The 27,221-nt window shown below is 40.5% G+C and overlaps 1 protein-coding gene across 1 annotated transcript in view; it reads right to left on the reverse strand.

Moving 5' to 3' along the window:
* Positions 1-23,585, reverse strand: part of LOC103048694 (copine-5) — a 160,630-nt gene extending 137,045 nt beyond the window's left edge. The window contains exon 1 of the mRNA XM_088153182.1: positions 22,766-23,585. Within this exon, the coding sequence (XP_088009308.1) occupies positions 22,766-22,875 (110 nt within the window). The 5' untranslated portion in view covers positions 22,876-23,585. The remainder of the gene's footprint in view (positions 1-22,765) is intronic.
* Positions 23,586-27,221: the final 3,636 nt, after the last annotated feature.

The following is a 27,221-nucleotide window of genomic DNA, read 5'->3' on the forward strand; positions in this document are numbered from 1 at the left end:
GGAAACAAACTGGCAACCAATACAGCTCACACAACAGGGGTGTTATATGTGCCTCCTAGGGGCATTAAGAACTGTCTGCGCCGCCACATTCTGTACCAGCTGTAGCTTCCAGATACTCTTCAAGGGTAGCCCCATGTAGAGCGCATTACAGTAGTCCAACCCGGAGGTGACCAGGGCATGAGTGACTGTGTGGAGGTCCTCCTGATCCAGGAAGGGGCGTAACTGCTGCACAACATGAAGTCGTGCAAAGGCCCTCTTAGCCACGACTGCCACCTGCTCTTTGAGCAGGAGTCGTGAGTCCAGGAGAACCCCCAGATTACGCACCGGGTCTGTCTGGGGTAGTGCAACCCCATCAAGAACCAAAGATGACAAGCTCCTAGATCCTGAGGCTCCCCGTATCCACAGCCACTCCATCTTACCAGGGTTCAGCTGAAGACTGTTGTCCCCCATCCAGGCCCCCACAGCCTCCAGGCACCGTGAGAGGGCAGTCACAGCATCACTTAAGGCACCTGGGATGGAGATGTATAGTTGGGTATCATCAGCATTCTGATGATACCTCACCCCATGGTGCCGGATGATCTCACCCAGCGGTTTCATGTAGATATTAAATAGGAGCGGTGAAAGCACTGACCCCTGTGGCACCCCACAAAGTAGGGGCCAGGGGCTGGACCTCTCGCTCCCTATCAACACCGATTGGGTTCGGCCTTGGAGAAAGGAGCTGAACCAGCACAACATTGTGCCACCCAGCCCCAACTCCTGCAGCCGACCCAAAAGGATACCATGGTTGATGGTATCGAAAGCCGCCGAGAGGTCAAAAAGAGCAAGGATGGATGTACTCCCCCCATCCCGCTCTATATTGTAGCCATTCAGTCCCCTAACATACATCAAAGCTAAGCCATATCCCCATCCAGGTCTGTAAGCCTCCAGACACTGGGACAGGACTTTGACAGCTGCGCTTAGCTTGCCTAGGGTCAAAAGATATAATTGGTTATCATCATCATGACACCGAACCCCAAACCAGCAGAAGACCTCACCCAGTGTTTCATGTAGATGTCGAACAGAAACATAGAGAGCACCAAGCCCTGTGGCACCCCACAAAGGAGGGGCATGGAGAGCGACCTCCCCCCCCCCAAAAAACAGCACTGACTGGAACTGGACCTGAAGGAAGGAAGATGACCATTCCAAGATGTCCCCAATTCCCAATCCCCCAGAGCCAGTTTAGAAGGATACTGTGGTTAACGGTATTGAAAGCCGCTGAGAGTTCAAGAAACACAAGGATACACTACCTTCATCCCGGCTCTGCCAAAGGTCATCAACAAGCATGACCAAGGTTGTTTCTTTCCTGAATTCAGACCTGAAACCTGACTGAAACGAGCTGGGATAATCTGCTTCCTCAGAGTTCTCAATATCACAATCCAACCAACTTCTCAACAAGGGGATGGGTCATTATTCAAGACCACTGGGTCCAAGAGACAATATTAGAAATGTATTCAATATTTTGGAATACTTAGAACAACACAATGAAAAGCAAGCAGCATGGATTTTTTTTGATGCAGAAAAGGCCTTTGACAATTTGAACTGGACTTTTTTGTTTAAAATTCTGGAAGATATGGGCTTTGGTAGGAATTTTATTAAATGGGTAAAACTGATTTATACCTCACAAAAGGCACAGATAATTGTTAATGGGGAATTTAAAAAACCCTGTGAGATACAGAAAGGGATTTGCTATTTATTTTAGCTTTAGAAGTACTGAATAGAGATATAAGACAAGATAATTGCTTGAGTGAAGATTAAAAGAGAAACATAAATTACGGGCATTTGCTGATGACCTGGTGATAATTTTGGAAGATCCACTGGAAGGAATAGAAATATTAATGGAAAAACTAAAGGATTTTGGGGTATTAGCTGGTTTTAAAGACAAAGATGTTAACAAAGAATAGGAAAATAGAAAAACAAATGGAATTGATGGAAAAAACTAGCCTTAAAATTGAGAAAAAGTGAAATATTTGGGTATCACTATGACTAACATGAGTTGTATGTTATACCAGAATAATTATGTTAAGACATGGAATGAAATCAAGGACATGTTAAGATGGGAGAAATTACAACTGTCATTGTTGGGGAGAATTTCTGTGATAAAAATGAATGTTTTGCCAAGAATGATGTTTTTGTTTCAAACAATACCTATTATGACAACTGATATACCATTTAAACGATGGCAGAAAAATATATCTAAGTTTGTATGGCAAGGAAAAAAAGCAAGAGTTAAATATAAAATACTTCAAGATGCAAAGGAATGAAGAGGATTCAGACTGCCTGATTCGAAATTGTATTTTGCAGCCTGCTGCTTAGTCTGGATGAAAAAGTGGGTTTTGCTGAGAAATGAGAGAATTTTAGAATTAGAAGAGCACAATCTGAAGTTTAGATGTTATGGTATTCTATGGTATGATAAAGTTGAGGTTAATGTAGATTTTAAGAATCATTATGTTAAAAGTACCATATTGAGAACATGGAACAGATATAAATCCAGACCATGCCTGAAAATGCCTTTATGGGTCTCAGCAAAAGAAGCATTTTACAGGAAAGAAACAATAGGTAAATAAAAATGGTTAACTTATCAAGAGTTGTTAAAAAAAGAACATGGAGAATATAAGATGAAATCAACGCGCAATTGGCTGCAGAGGGATTTAGTTTTCAATGATTTTTGTATGCACAGAGAAGAGAAAGATTTAAGGTAGATAATAGGACATTTGGAATTGAGCAGCAGGTGACAGAATGTGAAGCTGAACTATGTTCAAATGATGAACATGTAACTGCTAAAATTAATAAACTTTTATTGAAATTTGAAATGGAAAAAGAACAAGTGAAAGACTATGATAAAATGGGCTAAGAACTTTGGATACAACATACTGATGGAACAGTGGAAAAAATGTGTCTTAAAGGGATTGAAATTTACATTATGTTATAACTTAAAAGAGAATTTTTATAAAATGATGGACCATTGGTATATGACTCCATAAAATTGTCTAGAATGTATAAAGGTACTTCAAATTTATGTTGGAAATGTGGACAACATGAAGGGTAATTTTATCCTGCCTGGTGAACTTGTAAAAAATCCAGAAATTTCTGGGTTCAAATACATATAATGATACAAAGAATTTTAAAGATCAACATTCAACTGAAACAAGAACTTTTCTAGCTGGGATTAATGGACAGTCAGAAAAAAAGTCATGGAAGATTATTTTTATATATGATTACTGAATCATCAACAACCTCAGATATGCGGACGATACCACCCTAATGGCAGAAAGTGAAGAAGAACTAAAGAGCCTCTTGATGAGGGTGAAAGAGGAGAGTGCAAAAGCTGGCTTGAAACTCAACATTAAAAAAACTAAGATCATGGCATCTGGACCCATCAATTCCTGGCAAATAGAAGGGGTAGAAATGGAAGCAGTAACAGACTTCATTTATTTGGGCTCCAAGATCACCGCAGACGGAGACAGCAGCCATGAAATTAAAAGACGCTTGCTCCTTGGGAGGAAAGCTATGGCAAGCCTAGATAGCATATTAAAAAGCAGAGACGTCACCTTGCCGACAAAGATCCGCATAGTCAAAGCTATGGTTTTTCCAGTAGTAATGTATGGCTGTGAGAGCTGGACCATAAAAAAGGCCGAGCGCCGAAGAACTGATGCCTTTGAACTGTGGTGCTGGAGAAGACTCTTGAGAGTCCCCTGGACTGCTAGGAGGTCAAACCAGTCAATCTTAAAGGAAATCAACCCTGATTGCTCATTGGAAGGATCGATAATGAAGCTCAAGCTCAGATATTTTGGTCACCTAATGCGAAGAGAGATCTCTTTGGAGAAGACCCTGATGCTGGGAAAGATTGAAGGCAAAAGGAGAAGAGGACGGCAGAGGATGAGATGGTTAGATAGCATCACTGAAGCAATGAGCATGAAACTGAGCAAACTCAGGGAGGCAGTGAAAGACAGGAAGGCCTGGCGCAATATGGTTCATGGGGTCACGAAGAGTCGGACACGACTTAACGACTAAACAACAACAACTGCTGCGAGACTATTATATGTGCAAAAATTGAAAGACTCTGAAATACCCACAATGGAGGAATGGTTGGTGAAGATGACAGAACGAGCAGAGATGGTAAAATTAACTTGTTTGATTAGAGAAAGATCAGCAACTACATTTATCAGTAACTGGAAACCCTTTATGAACTTTTTGCTGAAAAAAAAAAAGGAGAAAAAGAAAGTTGTGATTTATGATTTGAGGGTTAGAAAGAGTAGCTTATGGAAAGAAGGAAATTATGATGTAATCTTAGAGAGGGTAAAATATAAATACATTTATAACCGCTGTCAAAAAGATCAGAAATCTCTTTTTCTTTCTCTTTCTTTCTTTCTTTCTTTCTTTCTTTCTTTCTTTCTTTCTTTCTTTCTTTCTTTCTTTCCTATTTCTATTTCTATTTCATTTCTTATTTATTCACTGTTCTTTATTTTGTTTATTTTCTAATATTTGTATTGTTTTTATCTTGTTAAAAAAATCTTCATTTAAAATTATATTTAAAAAAAAACGACCACTGGGTCCAAGGATGGCCTTTGAGAAGGAGGTGTACCATTGCCTCTTTCAAGGCTAAAGGCATCACCCTCTCCCTCAAAGAGGCTGACAACACAGCATGGATCCAACCACAGGTCACTTTCCTGGCTGCTTTCATGACCCAGTAGGGACCTGGATCCAACAAACAGTTGGCTATGCTTACAACACACAGAACCCTGTCACAGTTTCAAACTCATCCCAGATCACAGCACAAGACTGCATCCCAGGCACCTCAGCTGGATCTGGCAAGTCCAACTTGGAACAGATCTGAGCAACTTTATCTGCTAAATATCCAAAATATTCTTCAAAACAGCCCTGCAGATGGTTCTAGGGCCTGTCTCTGCCTAGTAGGGACTAGATCACCCTAAACAGTGGACTGCTATCAGTGGACACAATTAAGGGCAGAGAAATATTGACGTTTTGCTGCCCTTATCGCAATGAGGCAATCCCTAATATCATCCATAATGATGTGACATGTATCATGACACCTCTTGTCCCCGCACTCTGCCACAGCTGTCCATGGCTATATGTATTGTCCTCCATACTATCTTTACAAGAAGTCCATGAGCTGAGAGAGACTGTCTTTGACCATCCAAGATTTTGTGACAAAGCAAGAATTCCAAAATTCAAGTCTCCCAGCCATGACACCTACATTCTACTTAATCTCCTGTTTACTCTGAATGCTTTTCAAGAAGCTTAAGTCCAAGAAAGCCAGAATCTGTGATTAATCAGGATCACCAAATATATTCAGAATACTAAAAATATTCTGGAATGCAATTTCTTCTACCCAGCAAGGTATTCTTATTTCTGCATTTATTAATGCTAAGCAACAAGAACGATCCCCTCCTACTGGCTTTACAATTGAAATATGAATCTCTTTACCTCACTTAGAAATCCCCCCTCCTACCAGTTCGCAAAGCTCTTCATGCTGGAATAGTAGCCGCACTAATAAAGCATCAAGAAAGCACATTTCAAGTTGCATGTTTTGCCCTGACAGCACATGCTGTCCTGTGCAATGGAGGGGATTAATATCTCTTGAAGATCACAGAGGGAAATTTGAGCATCCTTGGAGAATTCTGTTTAAAGGCCTCTGATGCCAAAAACTGGCACAGAAATTAGCCCCTTCCGTTTAATATTTCTTTGTGTCAGAAGAAAATCAATCAGACTTCTGGTGTCTGATTTACAATTGTAAAGAGACCATAATTCCAAAGGCAGAGCCCTCACAACATGCTTGGCATCTTTCAATTGCCCCAGGAAAACACACTCTGGGACATCATCATAGGAGACATCTACCTGCTTTCATCCAGATTCCTCCATACTGAAGAGAAAGAAACTTAGATTGGAAAATTTGTCAGGCATCCCAAGAGCACACTGGGATCTCAACCCCCCGCCCACACTCCTTTTGCTTTTATTCAGAAACCAAGAAACTTGAAAGAGGACCCAAACTTGTCACTTGCTACATAAAACCACTTGCTGACAAAATCAGGTGTGCCTCCATATTCAATCCAAGCTTCACCTGTGAAGATTACAAATGCAAGAAATATCAAGTTCCAAAAGAAGTTCATACTTCTCTTGTTTCATAGGAATAGTACTGCACTGATTTCTATGGTTCTCCCTGGAATGTCCAAGAGAAGAATTAAATTCAGGTGATTTCTCTGGATGGTGTCATCCCTAAAAGTAGGCTAGGTCAGGAAACAGACTCCAAAGAATACTGGAACTCTATGTTATTGGTATAGGCTATAACAACAGAATCTTGAAAGCCTGTGTTTTTTCTCCTTCCCTCTTATATCAAAGAAAGTTAAGGAGGAGACAGTTTTTTTCCTCAACATTCTCTTCCTGTCCCAGGCTTAAATTCTGTTTTACTGACCATTGCCGCATACCTTCTCTAAGGTCACCTATGTGGTTCTCTGCAGATGGGGAACGAATGTATATCAAGATCAAACCCGATGTATTTGTGTTTGCTTGGCACTCACTGGATTTGCACATTTTGTTATGCCATTGTTGTGACATTACAACACACGCCATGTAACTTGCTTTCCCTGTAGGAAATGTCTAGGAAGTGCCTAGGAATGTCTCTAAGTATGAACTTGGCCATGACCACCATTCCTGCTATTAACTGAGCTTACAGGGTTGCTGCAAAGATTACAGCTAGATAATATATCTGAAGTGCTTTGAATAAATATATCAGAGGACTTAGGAAAGTTAAGCATCAAAATACCCACGATACTTCCCTTGAGAAAAAGAAAATCAGAAAAATTGAGCCGTGGCAGTAGAATGCAAACTTTATGGAGCTTCAACAAAGTTTTTTTTGGAAAAGGTCCACTTCCAATTTAGAAATGTAAATCTGAGTTGAAGAGAGTTTAACTAATGAATTATGGAGACAGCAGATTTCTGCATCTAAACCTGTATTTTAAGATTTGAATCTTTTAACCCATGTCTCCTCTCATAAAAAACAATACAAGTCAATAAAAACAGCAAAAGCAGGCATTTAAACTTAATGTTTTTTTCTGCACTTCCTTAACTTTTAAAAACAGCAAGAAACACATACACACCCCTGCATATATTTCAGGTGCTTCTATAAAGTCCCATCAGAGTTTATCTTGTTCACACAAATTTCCATGTACTTTGAGTAAAAAAAAAAAAAAAAAAGTAGGCACAGGGAAAAATCTCTATTCTGCAACTTTTCTTACATAATGCAGGAGGTACTGTCAGGCTGGCCTGTAACCATTCCCTTCCTGAATTAGCAAGTTCCCAGCAAGAAGTCAGCTAGAAATTTCCAGGAACACACAAGCCAGACATGAAGGTGTAAACCTTCTTACGTTATTTTAAAGTTATTCTTTCTCTCTCCTACCATCTGGAGTCATCCAAATTTTTGCAGTCCATATTTGATAACTCTAGTTATTTGTCTCCCTCATGATACTCGGCAGTTTAGTATTAGGTACTTAGCAGAGTACTCAGAGGACCTATAACAAGGTTTATCAGACTATGATGATATCAATACTTAGCAGAGAATAAATCTCCGAGCTGTACTTGACTCCCAAATAAGCAATAAAAAATAGAATTGGGCTGACATAGACTTAAACCCTTTGAATATAATCTAACAGCCTTATGGATACACTAGTTGGGGCTAATGGAAGTTGAATCCAACATATTTGGAAGGCACCAGACTGGAAAAGGCTTGTCTAAATTTCTTCTAAAAGATCTATACTGGCCATTAATACAACTTATTGTAGCAAATCTATGTGATATGCAAAACTTCTTCTCATCTCACTCCATAACTTTATAACATTTAATTTGTCCTTTCAAATTGTTGTGTTTTTGTAACTATGATTTGGGGTTTTTTTTCTTTTGGGAAAAGGGATTCAGAAATATTTGATATGTCCCATTTTTTGAGATTACTACTGTTGCCTTAAATATTTTATGGCCATTGTTGGTTTAATGTTTCATAATACATACACACCCAACACACTGCTCCCTTTCAGGTCCAATAACTTTATGCAAAGCACAAAGCAAGAACAAGAAATAACAAGCAAAAAACAAATTAAATGAAGTAAAGAAAAAAATCTGTTTTGATGCTTCTATGAATTTAATAGAAAAATGACACAGAAATATTAAAAAATTACCATTTTGGTTGCCCCTTTCTGTACTTTTCCAATTATAACTCTATTTGTTTTCAGTACAGATAACCCAACAGTACAAAATATTTTAATAGACCTTTTCTGTTTTCAGTGGAAAATGGCTCTCAGGATTGTCTGCAACTTAGATTCTGACCAACTTGGTGAACCAGAGATACCAAGTACTTCTCATAGAAGAGAATATATGTAAGCATTTCTCATCCCTGGGAAACTTTCAACTACTAAGTGCATCTCATCCCTGGGAAGCATTCAACTACACCCTCAGAAACCAGTGCCCTGACTTTATGAGGTAGGCATTTCCATTTGCACATCCTAAAAGCTAAAAGAGCTGGGAAGCCACATTTAATCAATACAGAACTGGAAGCAGCAATATAATCACAATATAACCAAGTTCTAGGCAGAACACAGAGAGCGTGCCAAAACTGACTTCTGCTTTTACGTTATGTTAAAAGGCCAGACACTGAGTTCATTGGCTGCTACCGGAATGAACTGTTACTTCAGGCTTCCATCTGGCTCCCTAAATTAAATGTGATTTATCACTGCCATCTATTATCGCTGTGCATTATATGTTATAGATTGGAATTTACATTCACAGCCTCTGTCTGATGGATTTCGCATTTTTATTGTATTACTAAAATATTGAATAGACTGCCTTTCACAGCTGCACCTCCTCATCCTGGCTCCTCCTGCAACCTGTTCTCCTCTTTAACTCTCATGCAAGCAGGACCAGCTAGGGGACACACACTGGTAAGAAGGGAAGAGGCATTCTCAGGAATTTTGGGCATTCTCAGGAATATGAGCAAAGCCTTCTGGATCACATAATGGCCAACACATGCATCTAGCTTCAGTGGATGGTAAGCAATTACTCTATAGCAGTGTTTCTCAACCATGGCAACTTGAAGGTATGTAGAATTCAACTCCCAGAATTCCCCAGCCAGCAATGCAGAATTCTGAGATTGAAGTTCACACATCTTCAAGCTGCCAAGATTGAGAAACACTACTCTATAGTCAAACAATCCCTGCCTATATTTCTATTTTAGTTAAGCTATTAGCTTAACAGTTCAAGGCAGCACCTGGAATTCTTTGAAATATATTGCTAGACTTCCATTGAAATGAATCTCTTGGGGCCTTTAAGATGCACAACATTTATCTCTACTTCATTCTCTGAGGCAAGAAATGTCTTCCTTTCTTTTTATTAGAATGCAAATTATTACAGTTAAAACAGGCAAAAATCATATCAAAAGACTACCAAGTTGATTTCGCATGGGACAACATTCAGACAGTCAAATTACTAATACATTTCTACATCAAGGCTTGTAAACCCTATATGAACTAGACCCAAGAAAGAAGAACCTGAGCTGTTTGGAGAACCACAGTGGCTTTAGCATGGGTTCACCTTTTATCTCTTGTTTCACGGATACCTATGAAGAGATAAACTGAAATAAAGTCTTCTCACTAAAATTATTAAATATTCTTGTATCAAACATATTTATCCATTTATGATTTCCTGATAGTGATTTACATAGATAAAACTGTAATCCCCAATAGCTGAAATATCTGTGCAGTGACATCTTTAAGGGTATTTCTGTCATTTTGCAGACATCTGTCTTTTTAAGTATCAGGCAAGGTGTTGATGATTCTAACACTGTTCATTTTGTGGCATTTCCTGAGTTCCACACAGAATTATGCTAAGAAATGCAGGCTTTTAACTTTTTCTTCCCCAAATCCTTTTGATTTATTGGCCTATGGACAAATGTTTTTTCTTGGAGATTTTCTAAATTTGATTCACTAATATTCTCATCCAAATCATACAGGTGGTTTCCTCTGGCTCTAATATTGGGAGAGGGGGGAAAAACATACTGCTGTTCACGGTCTCCAACCTGGGCACCTTGCAGATGTGTGGACTTCAATTCTCAGAATTGTCAGTAATGGCCAGATTATCTGAGGAATTATGACAAATGAAGTCCATAAATCTGGGAAGTGCCCTGATTAGGGAAGAATCTTCCACCCCGTACATGTTTTTTAAAAAACTTTCTCATGATTCCTTTTTCCTTAACTGAAAAGCCCCAAAGGTTAAAGTCTTCCCTCACAGGGAAACTGCCCTAGCTCCCTTATCGTTTTAGCTGTCCTTGCCTGCATCTTTTACAGCTCTACAATAAGACTGTTGACATTGTGCAGTGACTAGAACTATATACAATATTCCATGTACAATTGTACCACAAATTTATATATGGAATTATTTTATTGACAGTTTTATTTGTGGTTCATTTCCTGATTATTTACATCATAAAATTCATCATCTTTATGGCAATTACACATTAAGTTGACATTTCCATTGAATTATCCTCAATTCCAAGATTACTTCCTGGATCAATCACTGCAGGTTCTATTAGTCTATGTGATATTTAAATTGTTAGCAATAATATGTGACACTCTGCATTTGCTTCCCCTGGACGATGTTTTCTGTTTTAAGCCCATTTACCAAGTTTAGAAAAATCCTTTAGACCTCTTCACAATGCCTTTTTAATGTTGAATAATTTGGGATCAACTGCAAACTTGGCCACCATTTTTATCAGTGGCACATTTTTGTTAGAAGTTCAGCAACTGAAGTTATTTAAGATTTTATTTCATAGGTGGTGGAACACTCATTAAAATCACACCACATAGATGGAAACCCTCCCAGATTGTATTGGTGGAGCTGTAAATAAACTAACACATTTTGTCATCTTTGATTATAGGACCCAATTAGCCAACCATTTTGTCTGAAAGTTTTTAAAGAAACTAGAAAAATCACCTAATAACCTTTTATCATAAATCCTGCTACAGTTTTATTGACCATATTTCCTAAGGCATATAAATCAAATCAGCATAAGTAACTGACTCAGTTGTTAGCTGCCAGGAATGTTACTGCTAAATACTGAAAAATTAAAATAAATCTTTCATTGAATTGGTGATATTCAAATTGTGGGAAAGTGTTTTGCCTGTCTTTTCCCAGTTATTTATTTTTAATAGGTCAATAATGTCTATAGATTCATTTTTTGCCACCTCCACTTGCTTCACTTCTTCATATTCTCCCCCTGAAAAAGGAAGTTTAGGCATGGATCTGTTCTAAAACCTTTGCAGTGAAGATAAAGAATTGAAACACCTGGAAAAGAAAATATTATTTAAAAGGATACCTTGAAGCAAACACTTGCTTCAGAATAAATAGGGCCAAGGGGGCCACAAAATTCCATTAGGTACTCATTGGTGACAGATAAATGAATGGGGGGTTTTAAATTTGTCTTTAGGAAAGGAGTTAATAAGGAAATACTCACTCCAACTCATTTTTTTCAGGTAATAAAAGGGAAGGGGACAACCACATATTGAAATGCCAGTGGAAGAGCTTTCAGGATAAAGTAATGAGTGAAACAGTAATAAGACACTAGTCCCTGAAACTATTCACTCAGGGGTTCTGAAACAGTTTGAATATGAAATTTGTCAATTGCTCATATCTAGTCCATAATATTGCACAGCATCAATCTTCATATCAAAGAATCAACAGGCATAAAATGACACACAAATATTTTTAGCTACATTCTGGTGCAAATGCTGGGGTGGGGAAGAGACAATCAAAAGCAGATAGTTGAATTATTTAAAAAGATAACGGCATATTGGAGAAACCCACAATACAGTTCAATGGCAGAGCGCATCCATCCAAAGTCAGGTATCTGTCAGTGATATAAACTCCTGGGGGCAGATCTGGGAAAATATCTTCCTAAGCCTCCAGGGAGCTGTCAGAAGCCAAAACAATCAATAATGGGCTAAAACTGAACGGTATAACTCAGCACAGAGGGTTTCCATATAGATAATACAATATAACTGAATTACGGAAGACGATGATCAGGCTTTCAATATCTAGCCCCTTTTAACAGGGCTGAAAACTTTTGGCAAACAGGGCCTGCACACCTTTAATGAGCTGGGGAGTGGGGGCAAAGGCTCCAAAGGGTAGGGTGTTGATGCAGAGTGAATGGGGCCATGACATGCAACTGGATGGGACTGAAACTATCTGGGTCTGGCATGGGGGCAGGGGCTGGAGTGTTCCTTCCTTAAAAAAAAGAAAAAAGAAAAAGAAAACAATGTTAACCTAGTTTTTTTATAGTGCCATTTTCATGGGCTTCCTGTCTCAAAATGATGGAAATCTTAAATTCAGCCATGCAGTCAGAGGGATTTTGAAGGATACAAAAAAAGAGAGTCTGGAAATTTCACGTGGCCCTGAGACCACAAAAAGCTCAACAATGCTTTAACAGTTGCACAGAAGAAATGTCTATAAATACTGCTTCCCAGCTCAGATTGATGCAGGTTTGAATGGGACATCTCTCCTTCATATCCATGGAAGTTGAGGGATCCTCAGTGCTAAAGGATTGGCCATCTTTGTATTCAGGCTTTTCAGAACCGTGATCCTCTGGCTGGCCTTGTACCATACAATGAACCACAAGCTTGTTAAACCACAGAGTAAGCTTAATATACTGTCCAAACTCATGCAAATCAGGTTAACTGAGTAACCACAGGGAAAAGTGTTGTGTGAATGTCGCAACTGAGGTTCTCTGGTTTAAATGTCCAATCTAGTTCATCAACTCTTTTTTGTTATTTCAGCTGGGATATCAATTTCTCCCTATAGCACTTTGATAACAAGATTAAGGGGCTTTCTAAATCAAGAACTCAGTTTGGACCACAGAAAGAAGGAGGGAAATACACTTTCCCACTGTTGTCCAGGCTCCCTTGCAATTGCCATTTACTTTTTTTCTTTAAGTGCAGGTTAATTACATTCACACAATTAACTGCCACTTCTAATTTGGCTTCCAGAAACAGGCACAAAAATCTCAGCAGGTGTGGAAATCCTGCTAAGTTGAAGAGTGAACTTCAGGCATAACGGGTTTGTCTGTAGCTAACAATGTCTGAGCTAGTTCTTAGTTACAGAACAGCTGAGCAATGCCGTTTTGCTTAAAGCTATCATATTTGCACTGCATAAATCCAGATGACCACTATATGACAGTAAAGAGAAGCAGTAAAGACTTAGGCATATTAACCTTATTTTTGGGTGGAAGCATCCTAAAAGAAGAAAAGCCCTCTGGAAAAAGTTCAGGAATCCTCCTTTAAAGGATATAGCTCAGACTTAGGGCAATTAAAGTCAGAGAGTCCTTGGAATTCTGAGTTACAGCTCAACAGGTCCATCTGTTGGAGATTATTGAGGAAAGGATGTTTCTCCTTTTGGGAGTTCTGTACATGCATTCTTCACTTCCAAAGTGTTTATACTCTTCTTAAAACATCTGGGCCTGAAGAGAATCAGCAAAGTGATACTGAAATAAAAGGACTTCTGCTCAACTTCATTATCCATGTACAGGTAGTCCTCAACTTACGACCACAATTGGAAGTGGAATTTCCATTGATAAGTGATGCAGTCATAAATCAAGACATCATGTGACCACATCGCTTAGTGATGGCAATACCGGCACTCCCAGTTGACATCATTAAGCGAATTTCACCATTCGTTAGCTGAGGACCCACCCCAAGCCAAACCATTCCAGGCTTAGTCCCTCCCAGCCTTGAGCCTCAATAAGGTAAGGGACTGCCTCCAACTCCCCCATCTACCTATCTCCTCCCCCATCTCTGCCCTTTTGGCTGCCCTGTACTCTGCCATACAGGGTGGCAAGCAGCCCCAGAACTGCAACTCTGGGGCTGTTTGCCATGCTGTGGCTCAGGTGCTGTATGCCAGCAAGTGAAGGAGGGTGTGGTGCATGCGTGAGTGAGCAAGCGAGCGGAGGGCATGGTATGTGCATGTGAGCGAATGGGGAAGGAGGGCGCTGGTGTGTGCAAGCGAAGGGGGGAAGGAAGGCGCTGGTGTATGCAAGCGAAGGGGGGAAGGAGGGTACAGTTCATGAAGGCAAAGAAAGGCCAGGGTGGGTGTGGGAGACCTACCCAGCCTCCCCTGCCAGCTTCCCCATTGACTTTGCTTGTGGAAAGCCGGGAGGGAAGGTTGTAAATGGAGATCACATGATCGCGGGGTGCTTGGCAATCGGTCATAAGTGCGAATGGGTTGCCAACCACCCAGATCACAATCACATGACCACAGAGCTGTTGCAATGCCCATAACTTTGGGGACCAGTCATAAGTCCATTTTTTCAACATTGTCGTAACTTTGAACAGTTGCTGAACAAATGGTCGTAACTCAAGGACTACCTGTATGAAACCTTGGACTTAGCCAATTGTTCAAAAGACCCTGAACTAATTGGATTCTTCATTGGGAAATTAAGTACATCACAGTTACACGTGAACTGTAGTACTATGTAAATGCCATCAGTTTATCCAAATGTGGCTGAATTCTCATCACTATAGCCTTAATTCAATATAATGAAACTGAATGTAGTAAAATGCCAGTTTGTGTATTTGCAATTCCACTGTGGGCATAAACTTAAGTGCTTGAGGATGTTTGTAACAGAATGGCTTCATGCTATGATGCAATTCTTTAGGGAAGACAATTTGAGTGGAAGTTGCCAACTTGTTTTTGCTAGCAACTTAAAATTTATGGCTATAGGGCTACAGCTGAGGTCAACACATAGTCAAGTAACCAAAGTAATTTTACTAGTGACATTAAAGCTACACTGACTGAGCTGTTCTGTTATATGTGACTGTAGTCCAATGAATTCTGGTTCTAAGCAGCATGGGAAGATTCCGCTTCTGCAAATCGGTTGGGGTGGGGTGGGGTGGGGTGGGGAGAACATGGAGGCACATTTGTATAGATCCTACCTTGAAATGTATCAGATAACAAACACTATTTTTCTAAGGGAAAGGACAAGGCTTTGACCATATATTCATTTACATAGCCATATAAATTGGACAAATGGATAATTAAATAATTGTTATTATTTCTATCCTGCTGTTCTACTCATAGGCCATCTAAGATGGCTAACAGTAAAAATAAAACATCATTAAAATATTGTAATAACATTTAAAATCATAATTCAAACTGAAAAGGCTTAGCATAAGAGGAAGAACTTTCTTTCCTAAAGTAGGACAAGCAGAGCATGGACCTCTTGCCTGTTTAGAGCTAGTGGAGAAACAGGAGACACCCAAACTGTTTCAGAAACTGCACTTTTGACCATAGCAAAAAAGACTGTGAGGATCTACTCACTGTAACTAGTGTTGCTTTACATTGTTTTTTTTTTTTAATTGATATTTTGGATATTTGTAATTTGATTGTTAGCCTCCCAAAGTTATGTGTCAAAGGGGTGGCCATAATAATAAATAAAATGGCTTTATCACATAGCACACTAAATCAAAACAACCCAAACCTGACTAACCCTTACTGGAATGTAACATAAGTATTTGAAATGTGCTTTGTGTTTTAGAGTGATATGTGAAGCTGGTCAACTGTTGCTTATTCAATGAACTACTGTTTCAGTTTCATGTTTTAACCTATATCCTCTTCAGAAACTAATGACCTTTCACTTAGCTCATTCCAGGAAAAAAACATATCTAATTCAGTACTGTACAATAAATCTATAGTATCCAAAGTTTGATCTGTAAATTGATCTAATGAATTAATGGGGATGGCCTTAAGAAATGATGTATTAATAATATGTCTTATCAGATCATTGACGGGGGCTGCTTAAAGTCTCTGCTCCAACTGAAATAAGTGGGGGTGTTCCCAAGGCAGACCTTCTCTGTGTTAACCCCAAAATTGTGGAATATGCTGTCTCTGGAGACACACTTGGCCCTCTTGCTCCAGTTTTCAGTTGTTGTAGTTGTCGTTCAGTCGTTAAATCATGTCCGACTCTTCATGACCCCATGAACCATATCATGCCAGGCCTTCCTGTCCTTCACTGCCTCCCTGAGTTTGCTCAGTTTCATGCCCATTGCTTCAGTGATGCTATCTAATCATCTCATCCTCCGCCGTCCCCTTCTCCTTTTGCCTTCAATCTTTCCCAGCATCAGGGTCTTTTCCAGAGTCCTCTCTTCGCATTAGGTGACCAAAGTATCTGAGCTTGAGCTTCGTTATCAATCCTTCCAATGAGCAGTCAGGGTTGATTTCCTTTAAGATTGACTGGTTTGACCTCCTAGCAGTCCAGGGGGCTCTTAAGAGTCTTCTCCAGCACCACAGTTCAAAGGCATCCATTCTTCGGCACTCAGCCTTCTTTATGGACCAGTTCTCACAGCCATACATTAGTACTGGAAAAACCATAGCTTTGATTATGCGGATCTTTGTTGGCAAGCTGATGTCTCTGTTTTTTAATATGCTGTCTAGGTTTGCCATAGCTTTCCTCCCAAGGAGCAAGGGTCTTTTAATTTCATGGCTGCAGTCTCCATCTGTGGTGATCTTGGATCAAATAAACGAAGTCTGTTATTACTGTACTTCTATTTCTACCCCTTCTATTTGCCAGGAATTGATGGGTCCAGATGCCATGATCTTAGTTTTTTTAATGTTGAGTTTCAAGCCAGCCTTCGTACTCTCCTCTTTCACCCTCATCAAGAGGCTCTTTAGTTCTTCTTCACTTTCTGCCATTAGGGTGGTATCGTCTCCGTATCTGAGGTTGTTGATGTTTCTCCCTGCGATCTTAATTCCAGCTTGTGATTCTTCTAGCCTGGCATTTCTCACAATGTACTCTGCATATAAGTTAAATAAGCAGGGTGACAGTATACAGCCTCGTTGTACTCCTTTCCCTATTTTGAACCAATCAGTTGTTCCATGACCAGTTCTAACTGTTGCTTCTTGGCCCGCATACAGATTTCTCAGGAGACAGGTAAGGTGGTCTGGTACCCCCATCTCTTTAAGAATTTGCCACAGTTTGTTGTGATCCACACAGTCAAAGGCTTTTGCATAGTCAATGAAGCAGAAGTAGATATTTTTATGGAACTCTCGTGCTTTCTCCATGATCCAGCCAATGTTGGCAATTTGATCTCTAGTTCCTCTGCCTCTTCGAAACCCAGCTTGTACATCCAGTAGTTCTCGGTTCACATACTGCTGAAGCCTAGCTTGTAGGATTTTGAGCATAACCTTGCTAGCATGTGAAATGAGCACAATTGTGTGATAGTTTGAGCATTCAGTTTTGAGTCCTAGTTGAGGAGGTTGACTATCTTATTGTATTTAGTATACTGAAGATTGTTTTAGGTATTTTAGAGATTTTTTTTTGTTGATATTATTTTTGGAAAATACCCAGAGTGATTAGATTGGGGCAAAACAGATAAATAAATAACCAATAAATAATATTTCCCAAGAAGGAACTTGCTATTATGTCTGTGGAAGTCCACGTAGATTCCACTTAATGAATTATTTTGCAACATCTAAAAGCACCTTTGACATCAAAGTGGCAATTGTGGCTGAGCAGCTGAAGCCTCATCCTTTTAAAATGTTTGTTGCATGTATCACATGCACGTAAAAGGGGGCATGGTTTCAATTGCTCCAATTACATCTGTTATTTTGATGAGGTTGAGTTCTCCAACTTCTGACTTTTGCCCTACCACAGAAGGCTGTAAGGGGACTCCCAGTCTTCTCCAGCACTTGGCACAAAAACTGGATGAGACTTCTGCACAGGTGTTGCATATGCAGGATCCTGGAGGGGCTGCATCGCAGGAGAATCAAAGCAACATTAGAGATGATGCAGCCATGCTAGTTCATGAAGCAACCTTGGGCAGGGTCCACTTTATTCAAATTGTCATCAAAGCAAAGCAAAGCTTTGCACAAAGCTGCCTGCTCTTACATCGAATCCTAATGTATTTAAATTCTTGGAGCTATTATTTCCCCAAGTGATGGCAAATTTGTCAGTCTATCCATAGTTTTCTACAAACAAAATATAGACATTTCCAATTCAACATCTCAAAGCAGGTAAACTTTCAATTTATTCTTACACTTAAAACTATAACAGTTACCAGTCTAGTAGGGGGAAAAACCTTCCCAAGGCAACATATATGCAGGAATCTTTTTTGGCTAAAAGATCAGGAACCTAAAAGAGAAAGGGAAAGATCTGTAAAGTTTCCCTGCTTGGTCTTCATGAGATAGTTTCCTATTCACAACAGGTAATAAAGAAATAGTTATCTGTAGCTTATAATCCTCTTTTAATTTCATCATTAATAAAATAAGCTAGTTACCACCAAACAATTCCTTAAGTAAAAGCAATGTATAAGTATGACATTGGAGTATGACATTTGGAGCATCCAGAAACTACTTCTTAATTCAGCCCCCAGATAGGCAGTGAAGCAGGAGATGGTTTAGTACCATCAACTCATGGTACTAAAGGTGCTGAATATGGAAGGGGTCTTACTGTCATATTCAGAAGAGTCCTTTCCATTCGAAAGCAGGGCAAGGATGGTTGAATGAATGCTGGTGACTCAGGATGGAAAGCATTCATTCCATTTTGCTCGAATTGCACTGCTAAAAACCATCACTGCATATTATTCAATTCACTGCTTACTTCATAATGACCCTGCTAATTATACCCAATTAGCCAACACACAGAAAACCAGTACTTCAGATTGAATGGAAGATCCAAGATGTCATATTCCTTAAAGAATTTCAGTGCAAGGAAAAAAGTGTTCTTCTTGACAAATTAGAACCATTCACAATACAAGTTCCTATACTATTTGGAATGTTTTCATTAATAAACTAACAAGTCTAAGGTCCTGAGTCACAAAAGTGTAGCACAAACACTATGACTGCTTGTGTCAGTGCAAATGGAGAAGTACTGAAGTTGTCAAATGGACGAGGCAGCTCTGACTGTCTAAATAAATCCTTTGGCCTGCTGCTTTTAAAATGCTCTGAATCCAATACTGTGTGCCTTTAGGAAAGTTTTTGTCTGTCAGCAAAAGCCCTCTTCTCTCTGTGGAAAAAGGAATTACAAAAACTGTGGGTATGAAATGTATGTGAGTCAAGATGAAAATTGTTGAAATGAATATTAGCATTGAAAGGGATTCCTTTTTCCAAATTAATTAACTAGCATGGAGTGTAAAAAAGACCAAGTTTCTTCTATGATACGCAGACATAGTTTCACGTGGAATACATCACATATTTGAATGCATTATGTTGCAATGACTTCTCTGTCCCCCTGCACTGTCTTCTCTCAATTGCTCATCCTCTTTTCCCATGCAACCTGGCTATTCTGGTTGTACAAAGAATCCATTCTCTCTTTCATCTGAAATCCAACCAAAATATCATAAAAAGAGTATGCAAGCTTTCAGTTTACCTAGGGCTCTTCATCAGCTGCGATAACAAACAAAGCAGGGTGAGTTTGTTCATTGTTTCATGACTTTTTTGTTTGTCCAAATGAATAGTGCCAGAATGTAGATTCTAACATTTTGCTTATGGATCATGATAATTTCCTTTGCTTTTTAAATTTTGTATTAATTCAGTAGACTTCTACTCATGTTGCTAGGAATATGTCCCACAGAACGCAACAGCACTTACTTCCAAAAAGGTGTGTACCAAACTGACCCTCCCATAAGATATCTTGTATAGGTACTGAGAGGGAATTAAAACCCTGGAAGATTATTTACTGAGGCAACATTGACACAGCTCTCTTCCTGTTCCAGAACCAGCAGGAAACCGCTCTGCCCTAGGTTTTGCTGTTTTTATAGCAAGCCCTTACCATGAACCCAGAATGGTTCTGTGCGGTGCTCTTTTCTGCACAACTTTAATGCACAACACTCAAGGGCCATGCTGAAATTCTAGCTCTGTCCAACAATATCCACCATGTGAAAATCCTCCTCCTGCTGGCATGCATGATCATTACTACACACACTACACACACACACTGCATTTGTTTTCTTTCCCATTGTATTGCCAACTGAATTTTTAAATCCTTGAATTTATGTCAGCTGCTTGCCTATTTGCTATACTGGCCAACAGATGGCAGCCAACACTTGGGATTTTGTATCTCTTGGCTGCTCTCTAGTGGTTGCCTGGATTTGGGCAGTCACTGGATAAGGACTGCTGAACGACTGGAGTTTCAGAAAAGGGAATGACTCTGGGGATCCATGTAGGTGATGTAAACTACCCTAAGAACATTACGTGAAGGGAGGAAGTAAGGAACCAGGGATCCTGGGGGCAGTAGCCACTGGGAAGGGTGTATCCAACCTGGCTGGCTGGGGAATTCTGGGAGTTGAAGTCCACCCATCTGAAAGCTGCCAAGATTGAGAAACCCTGCTCTAGGGTGACCAGTCAACCAACTCATTGGAAAAAAGAGGAAGAGGGCAAGTGGCTGTGGAAGCCACAGTTCTGATCTGCCTCACAGCCAAGAGGACTGAGGGGTGGAAAAACAGGTCAGGAACCAGGTGGAAGGGATGGTCTCACAGGAAACTAGAAGAACCAATTGGAGAAAGAAGCAAAGTTGCCAACACAGACCATGTCATTTCAAGCTGCCTCCCCCTTCAGCGCATCCTACATTGCCAGCACACAGCTTCTGAAGTGAGAGACCAGAGAAAAGACCACTTCCCAAGAACGCTCACGCCATCCTCAAGTTGCCTCAGCTATGGGTCGACAATGATATATAGGTGATAGCATACAGAAATGTTCTCTGCAAACAGTTAGTGGACCTCTTCACCCCAGGGCAAGGCAACTATGTAGACCTGCCCACAGCATGGGAACTTGTGACATGGATTGTTCAGGATTTATCACTATGAAATATAATAGCAAGAACCTGTATCTACCCTATGATACAATTTATAAGGTGATATTGGATCATACATGCAAAAACTCCAATCCTGATTATACTGCAAATGACATAGTATATTCAGTGTTTGTCTGAGGTTCTTAATTGCTCCAAAGAGGGATATATAGGTTGCAAAATATTTTACTTACTTATTGTTAGTATTTCTTATCCCACCTTTACATCAGTGTTTCTCAATGTCAGGAACAGTTGTGCGGATTTCAACTCTCAGAATTCCCCAGCTAGCATGCTGGCTGGGGAATTCTGGGAGTCGAATGCAGACATCTTAAAGTTGCTGACATTGAGAAATACTGCTCCAAGCTTAACTCAGCACATTTAATACCCATTCTTCCAATTCTTCCTAACAGCAAAAGTCCTGTGAGGTAGGTTGAGTTGAGGAAGACCAAGTCACCCAATGAATCTCCATGACTGAGTGGAAAGGAGGCTAGAACCCAGATCTTCCCAGTCCGAAGCTCAGCCACTTGTCCTACACTGGCATCTATCTAATCAATCAATCAATCAATCTAAAAACTGTGTGAAAGAGTTCAGCTTTAGCTCTCCATGCAGAAATATTCCATGTGTTTCCTGTAAGCTCTGGATCCATGTCAGTTAGCAAATTTTTAATGCTTAGTGGAATCTTAAAGTGCTTTCCGAATTAGGATAACAGTAAGCTTTTGGTATTACAAAGCCACTTTCATTCAGTATAATAAAAAAAGTCTTTATGTGGGTTTAATAGCCCAGAAGTTTTTATTCTTCCCCAAATACATGCTTATTTCATTACTTGTGAATAGGCTGTCTCTCACAGTTCATTACACAGCACAATGTAGGTAAAATATTTCCTTGAATTATGTCTGCTGGAGCCACACCAAGCATGCAATCTTTGTTAATATATGAAACAGCTGTAAACTGGTTCATGTAACTCAGAACTCCTTCATCTGAATGGAGGCAACTCTCCAGATCTTTCCTAGCCTGAGATACAAGGATTAAAGTAGGGCCTTGTTGAGACCAGGAGAATCCATTTTTAACCCAACAGACTTTCTCTTTTTCACACGCAGCTGTTCTATCAGGATACATACCAGAGACCACAATGCTGAAGATAATGGGCTGCTCATACAAAACAGATCTTCAGGATCTAGCTCTTATCATGAAAACTTATCATAAAAAGTTGATCAGTACATGTTGCCATCTTGACAAGGTTTTTCCCTATTCTCCCAAATATGGGCCTAATTGAATGACTATGACCTGCAATACGGGAGTGCAGCTTCACTTTTATATGGAACGAAATAGTCACTCCACGGCACCTTTAATCAGCCATACCAATTCGCAGATCCATGTTCTGTTCCTACTTCTTCTACAGGTGAGATGTTGTCGAACCTACGAATCCCGCCCCCTACCTTCCACCGCCCCAGACCACGCCCATGGGCTCACCCTGGAACTTGTGCACGTGCGTGCGTCTGCTCGTTCTCATTTGTGAAACGCAGGAGGAGAGGTTGACCTCGGCGAGCCTTCGAGACTGAACCCTCCGCAAACTGGGGGCGGTATCCGAACTCACCACTAGGCCGAGATGGGTTCCCCCAACCCACCGCACCAACCTCGTTTGGTTTTCTTTTCTCCCTCAAGTTCCCAAGCGCTTCCCAGTTAGCCAGCCACCCAGCCAAAGGTTTGCAAAGGCAGAAACTTCGAACTGGCGGCAAATAGCAGCCGCCCCTCGCGCGCTTCCCGAAATCTTCGCAGCAGCTACGCGCCGAGAAACTTGCCGCCGTCTTACTTCAAGCTGAGCCCCCCATCATCCTCATCCTTGTCACACACAAACCCCACCCATTTCCCCGACGACCGCAGGCGGCCTCCCTTTACCTGGCGGAGACCGTGACCTCCACTTTGGTGGCAGGAATGCTGCCCGTGAGAGGGTCGAAGTCCTGCACCGACGCCATGTCCTCGAGTTTGTCCAGAACGTCCTCCTCCATGGGGGACACGGAAGAGCGGCGCCTCTCAACAAGTCGCCGAGCGCCGGCTACCCGGGGAGACCAATCCGCCACAGAGCCCTAATCGTAGCCCCGGCCCAGCGGGCGGGCGAACAGGCGCGCTCTCCCTGGCTCTGCCTTGACGGTGTGTGTTGCCTCACTCAAGCGCTGCTGACCCGCGCAGCAGCCGGGCTTGAAGCGCTGGCGGCGGCTAGAAGCAAACCGGGCTTTGAGAGCTAATCGGAGGTCGCGCGCACCCTCTCGCCACGCACGCCGCGATTTCAGAAGGAAAAGGGCTTTCTTTTTCCAAGTCCACGGACGGAGATTTCAGTGAAGCTCCACCTCCTTCAAAATAAAATCGCTGGGGCGCCTCAGTCCAGTGCTGCTCCTACGGCAAAGAGGGGGACCCCAGCACGATCCCCCGCGGGAACCTGTTTCCCCGCCGCACACCCTTTCTGCGCCGGTGCCCGGGGGAGCGCCGGCCTCGGAGCCGCGGGGGGCTGGAAGGAGCCTTCGCAACTGCAGGGCAGCCGCTTAAACGCGCGGGGATTTGGACGTGCGCTTCTCCAGGGGCGGAGGGCGAGGGCTCTTTGTCTCTGTGGAGGTGCCTGTGTCATGGCGCGCAGTGGCTTAGGGATTGCAACCTTCTCCAAGCCGGTGGCCGGAGTCACAGTCCAAAGCAGCCGGAGGGCGCAGGGTTGGAGGAAGCTGTTTTCGTAGCATTTGAAAGTATGCGAACTAGCTAAGTGCCACACCCTGATGTGATGTGATTTGAAGGGGACCTTGAATCAGAGACTGGGCTGTGGCAAGGAAAAAAAGGCACGGCGGGCTGGGGAGTGCGTGTGGCACAAGCGTGACGTGAGAAGGAATGCATTCCATACACGCATGTTCCTATGAACACAGCAGTGTGCGCTACGCAGACATGAGCAGGCCTAAGCAAACCCAGGCAGCGCACAAGGCAAACGTTCATACAGGACGTGTGAAGTCTCTGGGAATGTGTGACTGTGGCAGAGATAAATCATAGCACAAGGCCATCGGGAGAACTCATGCCCTCCATATGGAGATGCCCTTGGCCTGCTCACTAGCACCAAGCTGCAAGTCCAAGGCAGGAGGCACCTTAAGCTAAGCTCTAGTCTAGAGTGATTGTCTGTGCCTCCAGGGTGTGGGGATGTTTTGTTTTCCTTTTTCTTTTTCAACGTCTTAAAATAAAAATTAGTTTCCAACTACCTGGCTATATTACCCAAGTAAGGTAGCAAATCATCACAGAGCTACCCAGCACTGTGTAGACTTGGTGACTGTCAGAAAGCAGGAAATAAATTTAACATGGAAGAGAACCATCAAGAAAGTGAGCCAAGCCACAGACCATACATCAGTTCAACATACATTTTATGATCAATAAGCATGTAGAAATTTGTCTAGAAGCATTTGCCCATTTAGAGATACCAAAACATAGAAAGAGAGATGCCCAAGGCCAGGGGTGGAGTCTGAGATCTCAGTCACCAAATCTTGCAGCCTTCAAATCAGGGTGTGAAGCTCAGCCCCATTTTGTATATCCTGATCTTCACGGGGCTGCCTCTGAGTTGGTAGATTCCAGCCGTGCAAAAACACCAGAAGCCAGAAGGGGCAGATTTCCGCATACATGGGCTACCAATTGGTGGCCAAAGGCTAACATTTAGGGCTGCAAAGTAGATGGTGTCAGGTCACATTTGGAAGAGCTAGATTTTGTAGATTTTCTTGATTTTTAAACAGTCTTTTTTTTAAAGTCTGAGACTAAATTATCATCTGCTTTCCATCTCAAAATGATAGGAAACTGCCATATGTTTTGTTAGAAGAGGCACTGAAGGCTGCAGAAAAGTCATTTAAGGCCAGGGTTGCCCATTCCTGCTGTAGGGTTCAGATTTCAGCAGGAGGGTAACCAGCTGAGCAGCATAAAGAGAGAAATCACAGGTGAGGGGAGGTTTAAATGGCTATGTGTATGGCTGGAATGATGGATGAGTGTGAATGCAGTTGTATAGATAAGCGTGAGCTGGAGAAGGTGTGAATATATAGTAGAGAGTGAACTATTTAGCTTTGTTCTGCCCTGTGTTGTCCAATGTCCCATTGCTATATGACACATTCTGTGTACAGCATGCTTTTTAAAATTTATTTACTACAACATTTATATCCCACTAAACTCCACACAGCTTTGGTGACATGCAGCTCTCAATTTAAAGTGATGTCAATTCTTATTCTCCTTGGCTTTCCAAGGTCCCAAGCCTAGTTGCAGCAACTATTTCTGTTTTAGGAAAATGCTATTTAATAGCAGTTATGCCTGACTACATAGCTCTGTCCAGTCATAATACTGATGCATTATGAGGCAATTGCTGATCCTGCATCCCAAGCACAGACTAGCTGGTGTGGCACAAGGGCCACCATTGCTTACAAATTTTTATAAATCTCCAAATATGTTTTTTCCTCCCTCAAAAGTGTCTAATGTTGTGATTTTTTTTAATGCATTAGAGAATGTTGCTTAGAAGTTGTTGTTATTGGTTGTTGTTTTGTTTTTCTTTTGGGGGGATGTTGGTTTTTATTGTTTTGTATGTTCTTATCACTGCTGTGAGCCACCCAGAGTTATGGCAGCCACGTAAGCCTCATAAACAAACAAACAAATAAACAATATTACTCCTTTTTGTTGCGCAGGAACAAGATAGTATTATAAATGGCAAGCACACAAGCAGAATTTTATAGGATAGGAATAAAAAGGAGTTTTGTATCAAGAAGTGGTCTAATTTAGAGTGTTGTGGAAAATGTTCTATTATTCAAGTTCTGTATAAGCAAACAGCAATAATAGAAAAAAGCAACAGGATGAGAATTTAGCATATTCCCACTCTCTAACTCCACCTTCTTTCTATTATCATAATATTAGGTCATATTCTTCATGCTGTGTTCACATTAGCCTAATGTAACCAAACAGCAGCCTATGAAAAAAATAAAGTTTGTGAGTGATGCAAGCAATATTCTTCTGCCCACCCCACAATCACAAAGACAACGCCCTAAGCGTATATTTGACCTAAATAGTTGAAAACAATTTCATGCAAGACATGATTTTTTATAAAGGGCTGGAGAGTAAAGGAAAGTATTTTCAACTTTTTGTAGCTAATTTGACCATTATTATTTTTAAAAGATTATTTGAGAATTTGTTTAGTTTTCCATGCTTTGCTTTACAAACTGTTTTTAGACTTTTAATATTGCTGAATCACAGCACAGAAGCCAGAAATGCAAATCTGTAACTTTCTTTCTGTAAGAAATTATCTACTGCATGTTTATGTAATTCAATCATATTTTGTTAAATTTCAGTATGAAATAAAATCTAGATGGCTTTAGCAGATAAAGAAAACTGTTCTATCAAGGAACTTTTATTATACTGGCAACAAAAATAAAACCTGCCATCACGTCATCATGACTGTAATAATCAATCTTCATCCTTATGCCAAAAATTTCAAGTGAAGGGAAAAAATAGCAAGGATTTCTACAATAAAATCTTCATGTATATCAAATATAATCCAAAAACGTTTTTCAGTTATGATGATTTGGGCTATAATTTCATTATTTCTTACCTGGAAATAAGGCCAGTTGGATTTCAGGGTGTTTATACCTGGGCCAATTTGTACTGAATGTGCAGCACTTTACAAAATGTTGGTTAACCAAACTGCACAGGATTAATCTTACATTGAAGTTGCGAGCTTAACAAAGAATTTCCTGCTGAGCAATTCTAAATCAAGCTGACATTCATCAATAAAATGATAATGCTTGGTATTTTTTTTGTTTATCAAAACTGAACTTTTTAATGAAATATATAATTCATCAGTATACATATTTAATGAAGATCCAAAAGAAAGTGATACAGTGATGAATTTATAATAGAAAATAATAGCTTTTATTAGAAAAGCTGGAGTAATTAATCTGAAAAAAGTTGACATAGTGTAGATTACAAATGGATCATCATAGTATACCCCCAAAATAGGGGTTTTCATTCTTTGTAGTACTGTGATCCACTAAGATGATAAATGAATTTCTGTGATATCCAGTAAAACAAATGGCTTCATTGGGGTTAGGATTGGCCAAGAAATAAATATATCTCTTATTTTAATAATTAATTTTTAATTTAGATAACAAAACAATTACAGAAGATTGCAACTGTATATATAAAGCCCTTTCATTGGAAATGAACAATAAAACACATTTAAAAGTGAGCTTGCTTACTTTTCCATAGTTCCTAAAAACTGGGCTTTATTTTTGAGATAATGACTCTCAGTTCTAGTCCCATGGGGTTTGGGAATCAATACTTGGTCTTTATAGCAGAGCCGTAG

This window comes from Python bivittatus, unplaced genomic scaffold (genome assembly GCF_059951505.1).
Source record: "Python bivittatus isolate LINGU-HERP-01145 unplaced genomic scaffold, Pbiv_v1 ctg000700_np1212, whole genome shotgun sequence".
NCBI lineage: Eukaryota > Metazoa > Chordata > Lepidosauria > Squamata > Pythonidae > Python > Python bivittatus.